This window comes from Semicossyphus pulcher, unplaced genomic scaffold, assembly GCF_022749685.1.
Source record: "Semicossyphus pulcher isolate SPU_LCO1_2020_fin unplaced genomic scaffold, fSemPul1.0.p SCAF_10, whole genome shotgun sequence".
Classification (NCBI taxonomy): domain Eukaryota; kingdom Metazoa; phylum Chordata; class Actinopteri; order Labriformes; family Labridae; genus Semicossyphus; species Semicossyphus pulcher.
The window spans coordinates 27,767,197-27,778,235 of NW_027211604.1; the positions used below are offsets into that span (position 1 = coordinate 27,767,197).

At 39.2% G+C, this 11,039-nt stretch overlaps 1 protein-coding gene across 1 annotated transcript; it reads right to left on the reverse strand.

Moving 5' to 3' along the window:
• Positions 1 to 1,918: 1,918 nt before the first annotated feature.
• serpinh1a (serpin peptidase inhibitor, clade H (heat shock protein 47), member 1a) lies at positions 1,919 to 8,623 on the reverse strand. Its single transcript, XM_069669352.1, has 5 exons — positions 8,488 to 8,623; positions 5,351 to 5,971; positions 5,176 to 5,274; positions 3,875 to 4,107; positions 1,919 to 3,744 (listed from the first exon to the last, which is right to left on the reverse strand). Exons 2-5 carry the CDS (start codon positions 5,946 to 5,948, stop codon positions 3,442 to 3,444), a joined length of 1,233 nt encoding a protein of 410 aa, XP_069525453.1. The 5' UTR covers positions 5,949 to 5,971; positions 8,488 to 8,623; the 3' UTR covers positions 1,919 to 3,441.
• Positions 8,624 to 11,039: the final 2,416 nt, after the last annotated feature.

Below are 11,039 nucleotides of genomic sequence, written 5' to 3' on the forward strand. Positions count from 1 at the left end.
TAATGTCTAGCTAGCTATTCTTCTTTTTGGTGACATTCAAAATGAAAGGCTTTTATTTTTACATTAGCTGGGCCTACCTAACACACCTCTTGAGTCACATTCATTATTACAAACTGCTCTATAGCTCCTTTAAATGTGATAGATTCTCAAGTTGCTGGTATACCCGTATGATCCATTATTGTAGAAAGGCGTTTCCCATTATTTTGACTGCTTTATTGCCACATCAGCAATAATTTTACAGAAATTTACCAGGAAGCTCCGACAAAACAGAAACTCGGGACAAGAAGCATGCATGGTCCTTAGAGATAAGATCATCTTTATTGATCCACCACCACAGGGGAAAATTCACTTGGTAACAGAAGCTCACAGACAGAGAAGACAAGAAAGTGATAGAAATAAAATCAAAGTCAGATAATAATATATGAAATAATAATAACATGTCTAATAATAAAAACTATATACATTATGTACACCTTACACTACATAGATAAAACTTTTGATGATTGCACAGGTAACTGCATAAATACGTTAAAGACACACATGGTGTGTAGCATTAAAGGACTACATGAAATAAAGTATTGCAGGGTGATGATGCACAGTACAAAGAAAAGGTTGCACAAAATAATGCACAGCATGCATTAATAGAGTTATACTGTAAATATATTAGAGTATTAAAAGGATATATAGATATATGTAAATATGCATAATTCTGCATATGGAAGTCCTGGCATTGCATTTTATTACTATTGATGTTATAGAGTCTTACTGCAGTTGGAAAGATAGACCTGGGGTAGAGGGCTTCTTCCTGCAGGCTGGGTGTATCAGTCTGTTGCTGAATATAATCACTAATATAATACAGATAATGACACACAGAACAGGATGTACAGTATCAGTATCAAAGCAACAGGCCACAAGAAAATACATAATAATAATGTAATAGAATAACATCAAAAATAAAATGACATAAAGATACAGTTACAGCTTGTAGGATTATAAAATGAAAGATGTCTTGGAAGCAGTCCATTTCTTGCTCTTAGAGTGTCCATCAGATTGCAGTGGATTGATGAACTGCAAACATGAGCCTCCTTCATGGAGATTATATGATGATGATTATTGTTTAAATCATGCATTTCGTTTACAACAGAAAAAACAGCCAGTGTTCTCTTATGAATCCATTTGTCCACTAGGTGGTGTCATACACTCAAAAAAAGCTCCAGACTATAGACACCTGAACAATGACAATACAAAATACACTTTTAAATCGTGTCATTTGCAAAGGAAATTATATTATTCGGAATCAGAAGTTGGTTTATTGCAAGTAGATTTGTCTTAGTTATTTGGTACATTACAATAAAGACAAAATACAATTAAAAAGAAGAAAGCAAGCATGTACTCCTCCTACTGCCGAATAGGTCAATAAAATATACAATTAAAATACGAAATAATATTGTATTTAATATGTAATATATCTTTTTTAAATACGTTTCTTAATTCTAGTCCATTATTAGAACATTGACTGTTTTTTACGTGGAGGACCTAATGCAAACTTTGAAATGGGAGTTTGATGATGTGGCCTTTATCAAGTGATGTCTCAGAGCCCATCTGGATGTACACAAATATTTTGTGTGAGTCTAAATAATGAAGATGTTATGTTTATCAAAGACTGCATTCCAGCTCTATGACATTCCCCGCTGCACTCGAGCTGTCTTCGGGGTCACACGATCTCTCTCACTGGAATTTTCTCATGTTATTCAGGTGGAAAATCCCACCAGAGGCCTGACTTCAACAGAGCTGCCCAAGGCCAAACTGCTCGTGCAAACACACTTTCAAACTGACAAAGAGAAGCTGGTATCCTGGTCTTCTACTAGACAAAGGTTCATGTCGGCACCAAATATCTTAAACAGTAAGATGACACTGGTTAGTTTTTCATGCTTTTATTTCAAAAACCTGAATTTGTTGCAGAAAAACCACTCGTACTTTGAAATTTTCAAACCATGTGTGCACACATTGTTACAGAGATCTTATTAAATCAGCCATAATTTGGTTTGTTTGCCAGTGTAGACCAGTGCATTTAAGGTACATCAATAGCAAGAAATACAGGAATGTGGCCAATAATGGAAAGCAGTGCAAAGGGTGGGCGAATAAATTGTGAAGATCACTGGAATTTACAGATTTAATGTAGCCCTACTTGGCCAACTTAAATATGTTTAGTTGAATTCAACAGTAAGCACCAATAAATCCCTTCAAAAGTCAGATTAATGAACATCTGATTCAAAGATTAAGACTCGACAATAAGAAATATTTCCACAGGTATTCTTTCCTCCATGACACATACTGGTGCATTTACATTTGAGGCATTAATCAGGGATTTCATACTTAATGTAAGTCTTCAGTCCATATTGTGATCTGCCAATACATAACAAATAAAAAGCCACATAGTGATATCAAATATTCTTCAAGATAAAATGAAGGCTGTGCACGATGCTCTGCTCACTAACACACAGGAGAAAAGGTTTCAACACGTCTATTCAGTCATGTATCGAGGAATGCTGTTGGTTCTTGGCTCTTGTGGGATAACAAATGTACATTTCATTTCCCACTTCTCTCAGCATACTGCAGGAGAAAATATGCATTCACACACAGTGTCTGGCAGGCACCTTGAAATTTAATCAGTATAAAACAAACAGCAGTTGTAGATTTCAACAATTGACTTTTGACTAGTTGAAATTCGAATAATTAATAATAATAATTAATTTTGACATACAGTATATATATTTTAAAATGTATTTTATAAAACAATACATTTCTTATTAGTGGAAAAGTTAAGATATCTGTAACTTAATTAAAACAGGTCGTCTACCACTGACTTCCATTCTCAGTAGTTACTGTGTAAATAATTGATATCAATCCATTTCTTACAAGAGGACATATGAATTACAAAACAGCAATTCTTACTCGTTCCAATGATAATTGTATCTAGATTTGTATCTGCCATTACACATATCATAAATGGAAGTGTACATTTCATCACAGATATCTGCATTATACTTGTAGCAAGAGGAAATTATATCCCTACTAGCAACAACTATTTTTGCAATATCTTAAATTCTTTATATAAGTAGTCAGAATTTTATTTCAGATATTCAAAAGGGAAATTTCCAGAAGTTAGAATATGTAGTGAAGATATCTCCAAAAACGTTCCTACATATCTAAATTGAATAAGGTAGTTTTGGCTTGTTGAAATTAAGGAACACACTATTGTTTATATAAGAAATACTTTTTCAACACGTTGGGATTAAGTTCTATCATTAATATATATATTTCAATTAAGAAATCTTGTTAAAACTTGTCTTTTTTTAAAGTATTCCTACTCGTCAGTCCTACTGATTAAATGTCAAAGGGGCTTGCCATACATTGTCAGGGATTTAACTTAACACGTGGTTACAACTCATCTCTCATCTTTTCACCCTTCGGTCTGACCATCCTGCCGATGAACAGGATGGAGTTTGTCTTCTGGTCTTTCACCAGGAAGATGAACGGGTGGTCCACGTAGAACAGTTTAGGGCTCTTCAGCTTGTCTGTGCCAAAGATGCTGGTGTCCATCTCGTTTCCATCAGTGCTCCACTCCATGGCCGAGGCGTGAAACACACTGGACAGGTACAGGTCCTTCTTCCCGGAGATGTTGGACAGGTCAGCTTTGGATTTGTCCACAGCCTCTGTCAGGCCCAGCTCCCCGAGGTGTTTCTAAACGGAAAAAAATTTAAGTGTATTTCAATTCACATAAAAGAAAAAGTTTACATCAATACATCATTGATAGGTCCATATTAAAGTATTGGCCGACAGATATGTCGGTCGGTGCCTTGCATTCTTTTACCTGCAGGTTGTGACTGACTTCCATGCTGACTTTGGGCAGAGACACGGCGACGGCTGTCTGCTGCAACTTTCCCATCCACGTATCCAGCTGCTTCTTGGTCAGCAACTTCTCCAGTCTCTCCAGAGGCTCCACTTGGGAGGGCAGCATGAACACCACAGTGGACTTCTTATGAGCCAGAGGCATGCTCAGGATGGTCAGCTTGTTGGTTTTGTCTTCATAGAAGCTATAGAGACCTGAGGAAACAAATTAAATCTATGATCAATATTATTATCTCTGCTAACAGTCCATTTTAGGGAACCTCTGTTTTTCACATTATTTCAAATGAAGGGGTTTCTAATTTTCCAGTAAAGCTGGTCGTTTCATTGTTTAACCTTGTTTCAAGAGATTCATTGTGTAGTTATTCCAGATAATGGACAACCTGTCATTCTCCCTTATCTTTAGCATATACAAGTAGGCCTACATAAGACCAGCACAGGCCATGAAATATATGAAGCTTACTGAGTTCCTCTTTGGATGAGCAACACTTGTAGTAATCTTTAAATGAGTTCACAATTAAGGGAAATGTTTAACTTTGTTTTGAGGAGTTGGATGAGGAGATTGATATCACACTCATGCATTTATATAAAGCAGCAGCTGGTTAGCTTAGCTTAGCTTAGCTTAGCTTTAGGGAAAATAATTCAAATTGGTTTATCCCATGCTCACAGAATCCACCTCCCAACAACCCTTAAGCTCACAAATTATTACTTGATGTCTTGATGCTTAATCTGTAAGAAAATTTAAAAATAATAATTTGCTATTTTACATGGTGGTTGTTGTCATTTAGGTCTTCACCGTCTCGGGTTCTGGAGCCAGAGGTGACCATTTGGACAAGAGGGTGGATGTGCAATGCGAGGCCTCAATCATGGCTGAAAGGTCAATCACAGGTAGTCACAGCCTCAAGCATACCCCGTTTTATTGTCTTCAAACTAGGGGATATAATTTAAACTCAGCTGGAAAATGTTTAGTTTTAAGAATTCTATACAATCATCTCTTATTTTGCAACCAGTGGAGTCGCCCCCTGTTGGCCATTATGAAGAAAGCAGGTTTAACACTACGGCCTTGGCTTCACTTTGAAACTAGCAGGCAATGTCTATTTCTTATGTTTTAGAAAGGCCACAAAGTTGCTGCTTAGAGCAGAGACCACAAACTGACATTAAAATAAGGGAGACTTACACTTATATATACATATGTCTAATTTTGAACTATGTTTTATCACTTAAAGAATTTTGTTTCTTAACCTACTAACTGTAGTCTCAACCTACCTGTACGATGCATCATCTGTACTGAAACAGTGAAGCCACGGGACACCATGAATCCTCGGTTGTCCACCATCTTATGATGGAACTGCTCGTCCCAGTGAGCTGTGGGGGTAAAATGTGTGTTAATTTTCAGAGCATTTAAAGGAATAATGCTGAAACAGTTTATATACTTACTTACGTTTGAAAAACATAGCATTGATGATCATTGCCCCGTCAGTCTTTTCTACATCCTTGGTGACCTCCGGCAGCTTGCCGTCAGTAGACTTGGCGGCCCACTCGTTGATGGAGTTCACAGCGCTCTTCTTATCCCTGAAGTTGATCTTGGAGTGATCACAGTTGTAGTGCTTTTTGCTGCTCTTCACAAAATCATCCACAAATGTGACGGAGCTGGGTCCGTACAGCCGGTTGCTGATCTTCCAGGTGACATTACGGGTCTTTGGGTCGCTCACCTCAGTCAGGAGCTCAGCCAGACCCGAGTGAAGCTGCTCGTCTTTAACCTTAGCTGCGTTCAGGATGGTTTTCACCTGAGAGGCCGTGGAGGCTTTGCCCCCGAGAGCCACCAGACCCAGAGAGGAGGCCACTACCACCGGGGAAATCAGGATGTTTTCTACATCTTTCTCCTTAGCCATGTTTTGGTAGAGACTGAAAGCCAGTTTAGCGCTGTTGTCAGCCAGGATGGTGGCGTGGGTACTCAGGACTTTGTCTGCTGATGCCGAGGTGGCAGCTGAGGCTGACGTGGCCAGGAGGACCAGGGATACCAGGTTTGTCACCCACATGGTGTAATGCTGATCAGAGAAACCTGAAACATAAAGGTAAAAACATCAGCCATCAGCCATTATACCATAGACTGGGTGTACACTCTGATTGATAAAAAATGTCCAGGATGCAGCAGGGGGAAAGAGGGGGAAAAGTTGTTGTTCACAGCAATGAATGTTGTCCTTTTGTTCCTCTGTACACCACAGAATGGCGCCTGTAACACACAATCTGCAGAAAGTACGCAGCCCCTCTGATCTTACTGAGATTGTGAATTTCACAGCCACAATCTCATGACTCATTCACTATTCAACTCTCTCTCTGCAGCCGACAGTAAACATGACCTAGCCTACATTTGTTCGTGAAAATCTTGAAGTAAATTTGGGACAATGACATGGCTGGTTAGCTAGCTAGTCTTGTTTTTAAACATACTGTCAAACTATATATATCAACCATAAGCAATGTTATTTACTTTATCTTGCTAGCTTACTGTTAGCAAGACAAGGCTAGTTAAACAGACTAATACAGTCAAATTAGAATTACTTTATGTCCACCGTACTTGGTGTTATTCACAAGTAATCTTGCTAGCATACTGGTAGCATGGCATTGTTGGTTTGCTAGCTAGTCGTGTTGTTAAACAGACATTCAAATAATTCAACCTTACACAATGTCATTTACCTTGACTTTTGCTAGCATACTGTTAGCAAGATATAGCTAGTTACACAGACAGGCCTAGTCATGTTGTGAAGCATATTGTCAAATTAAATTTCTGAGTAAATTTACTACTAGACTTTGAATCTTGCTAGCATAAGGCTAGCAAGACATGGTTGCTTAGATAAGTAGTCATGTTGTTGAACATACTGTCAAATTATGTTTACTGTTTGTATGTTGAGTCTTGCGAGCATAACTTTAGCCAAAGCACTCTATTAGCTTGGCCACAGACTAGAAAGGTTTTCATTGCTTTGATTTAAAAAAAACAAAAACAAGAAAATATAAAACAAATGAATGATCTAATTTGTTTTATTCTTGAGCAAGTGACCATGGTGCTGTGTATTGGAGAGGTAAGGCTTCTAAATCCTAGATAATGGACACATTGTCGGACATTATCCCTTACATAATGTACTGACCCAAGAAAAGGGACAAAGTTTTGGCTGGGTTCTGTTTGTTTTGTTTTTTTCCAAACTCCTTTAATTGCACATTTGGACCTACACTGCAGGTTTTCAGAATAATAGCACAAAGAGTTGTTTGAACCCATGCCATTTAAATTAAAGCTCTCCCAGTAAACCTCAAGGGGAGATTACATAACAGCCACGTAGGCAGCAGCACAAAGCATGTAAGCCAAAATATTGGTCAGCTATTTCTGACTTCTTCATGTCTTGGCAACACAGAATTCTAGCAGAATGAGTCTGGCTGATGCTGATTGGTTCCTCGTGGTAGACGTGACCACGCGCTGGCGCACACACAACCAATGTCAGCGTTTTTGTTTCAGTCCACGTATATGTCGGGGAAGAGTGCTTTAAGATGAGGGGGCTTTGTGCATAAGGCATATGGAAGTTGTATATCTTTTAAATTCATAAAATCTGTTTGTATTCTTGCAGATGAGTTGACCCAGAATAAGCCTGTTATTAAAGTGCATAAAAGAAACCTTGGTCTACCTGAGAAGGAGGGATTACATCTGTTCAGCTGTCTCCCAAACTTGTTGTTACAGGCTTAGACCGGCCTACAGATACGGATGGCGCTTTGCATGAAAGACATCACTTTTAAAGCTTACATTTGTTAACATTTTTCAAATACAGCACCATGTTATATGATAACGTGAAGATAACTGTTCTCTATGTTGCTAGCTACAGTTTAGAACAGATTAAATATGGACGAATACAGCCATAAGATGCTGTTGACGTAATCTCAGTAGCGTTCAACAAGAACATTGCTTTTGGCCTTTTAAAATCATACTGTTTCTTTAAATGACCCAAAGACTAACATTGGTATGGTTTGTACATATTTTTATTCCTGTTCCTTTTGCAGATCCTTACCATTTCATAATGTTGAAATTGACCCCATTATGACTTTGTTTATGCCCTTTATAAGCCGTTACTTCTACGTCTGTCACCTATGATTACATGATCCAACCGGATACGAATGAATGAATGATGAAAAATCACATCTGCAGTTTTAACGCACAAAAGACACTGTTCATGTGTCAGCTGATTAGGCTAATGTGTGTTGTTAATGACAGTGTTAAAGGAAAAGCAGATGTCCCATGTCACATATGAAACCCGGTCAAATGTTGCAGCCAACTCCCTAAATGTCTGAACTCTGATGCACTTCAAATTCCCTGCACCGTTATTTTACATTTCTTTTACTTTTGTTTTTGTTACTTTTTAAACATCTTCAACAACTTGGACAAACCATGTTGCTTCAATCCACAAAGGAATCTTTATCTGTTTATCACAGATCTGACTTTGTGGCCTCTTCTCACATGCCTGGGCGCTTCCCACTAGTTGAACACAGCATAAGAGACTCTCCCTTCCCCCCCCCCGACTCCCACTACTTTTATCTTACCTTATTAGGTTCTGTCAGATATTCGGCAGGTTTTCCTCAAAGCTGCTTTGAAATAGCTCCACCAGTGCTGGTCTGCGTTACGTGAAGTTTATGTATCTACAGGTCAGAAGCAGAGCTGTGTGAGAGAGTTGCAGAAGTTGTAAGTCAGAGCATAAAAATCTCTGCACTGGAATCTTTTTCCAGGCTGGTCCCGCCCAGACAATCCAGGGGGAGGGGGAGAAGAGTCCTCCCCCTTTTAGTTACCCTAAAGGCTTAAATTATAGCCAAGCTGGAGACACCCAGTGACCCATAATAAAGTTACACATCAGAACTTACTGCTTGTCTTTGCAGAGAAACACATATTGGCTGTTTTCATCTGTTTTTTCTCAGCTTCTCTGCAGATAATTTCACTTGTAGGTGGTGTTTTTTTTTAAAGACATATTGCTTGTATTTAAAGGAAATACAGCCAAACCATGGTGATATCTTCCTGTAGAGACTAGTTTACATTCCTGTTCACGTGTGAGCTGATCCACTCGACAAAACAAACTCTGTCATGAAGAATGTGTGGTTATTCTGTGAGACTTTGTTTGCATTCCAGACATCAGGAAAACGATGGCACTAACAACTAGTGTAAATGAATGATCCTATTTGTTCCTTTGATGCTTTTATTGCCTCTTTCCTCCTCCCTCCCCCACCCTGTTATTGGGCCTCTGCCACCAGGATCTGAGACAGTGTAGGGGGCTAGCCGGAGGTCCTGTTTAAAGTAAAAGTAAATGAACAAAAGGCCTGTGACACTGCAGAAGAACCTCAATTGTTTTTCATATTTTTATGGTAACATATCAAATGCAGAGGGTCGTTGCTGTAGCTGTTTTCAGTGACGCCCTGACGCCTGTTTTTGTGTATTTTCTGTTGATTAGATGTGAGATTTTGTTGGTTGTTTCTTTGTCTTTCAGCTATGTTGATTACACACTTTAACAATGAGGGTGCTGTCACAGTTAACAGGAAGAATCAGGCAGGAACACATCAGATCCTGTCCGCCCCCTCTGGAGTCTCTTCAGTGTTCATGAGACCAGCAACATAAATTGTACCGTTGAGGCAGAGTCAGTGAACTCACATGTATAAATGTTTTTTCATAGCATTTTCATAAATTTCATAGTAGCACAAACTTTAGGTTCTTTTCGACAGCAGGAATTTTCCCCAGGAACTAGGAACCTTTTTAGGAACTCTGTGTGCTTCGACAGCAGGAACCAGGGTCTAAATTTTGTTCCAGGGTAGTTGACTTACCCCCTGAAAAGTCCCTGCTCAGGGGATAGTACTTTCCAAAGGTCCAGGAACTTTCAGGGCGGGGCCTGCAGTGCTAATTGTTTCTGATTGGTCGAGAACTCACAGTTTAATTTCACCCACTAGGGCTGCATGAGATTGGGAAGTTATACCAGATGAATGCAGTGTGTTTTTTTATGTCCATATAAACTATTAACAATCATATTTCTTATTATTTGGGACGTTTAAGTCGATTTTTCTTTAACATAACAAATCCCCCCTTTTCCTTAAGACACCTTTATGAAAAAGTAGGGATAGTTCAGTTGGAGTGACACGTTTCCTTATTAAGATAAATACACTGAACAAAAATATAAACGCAACACTTTTGTTTTTGCTCCCATTTTTCATGAGCTGATCCCAAACATGCTCAATGGGTGACATGTCTGGTGAGTATGCTGGCCATGCAAGAACCGGGATGTTTTCAGCTTCCAGGAATTGTGTACTGATCCTTGCAACATGGGGCCGTGCATTATCATGCTGCAACATGAGGTGATGGTCGTGGATGAATGGCACAACAATGACGACGAGCATGCAGATGAGCTTCACTGAGACGGTTTCTGACAGTTTGTGCAGAAATTCTTTGGTTATGCAAACCTGTTGTTGCAGCAGCTGTCTGGGTGGCCGGTCTCAGACGATCTTGGAGGTGAAGATGCTGGATGTGGAGGTCCTGGGCTGGTGTGGTTACACGTGGTCTGCGGTCGTGAGGCCGGTTGGATGTACTGCCAAATTCTCTGAAACGCCTTTGGAGACGGCTTATGGTAGAGAAATGAACATTCAATTCACAGGCTACAGCTCTGGTGGACATTCCTGCAGTCAGCATTCCAATTGCACACTCCCTCAAAACTTGCGACATCTGTGGCATTGTGCTGTGTGATAAAACTGCACATTTTAGAGTGGCCTTTTATTGTGGCCAGCCTAAGGCACACCTGTGCAATAATCATGCTGTCTAATCAGCATCTTGATATGCCCCACCTGTGAGGTGGATGGATTACCTCGGCAAAGGAGAAGTGCTCACTAACACACATTTAGACACATTTGTGAACAATATTTGAGAGAAATAGGCCTTTTGTGTACGTAGAAAAAGTCTTAGATCTTTGAGTTCAGCTCATGAAAAATGGGAGCAAAAACAAAAGTGTTGCGTTTATATTTTTTTCAGTGTATATATATATATGTATGTATTTAAAAGCATGTCTAATTTGTGTAGTTTAATTTTCACAGAACTATTATCTGAGTAAGGGTCACACTTTGGGCCT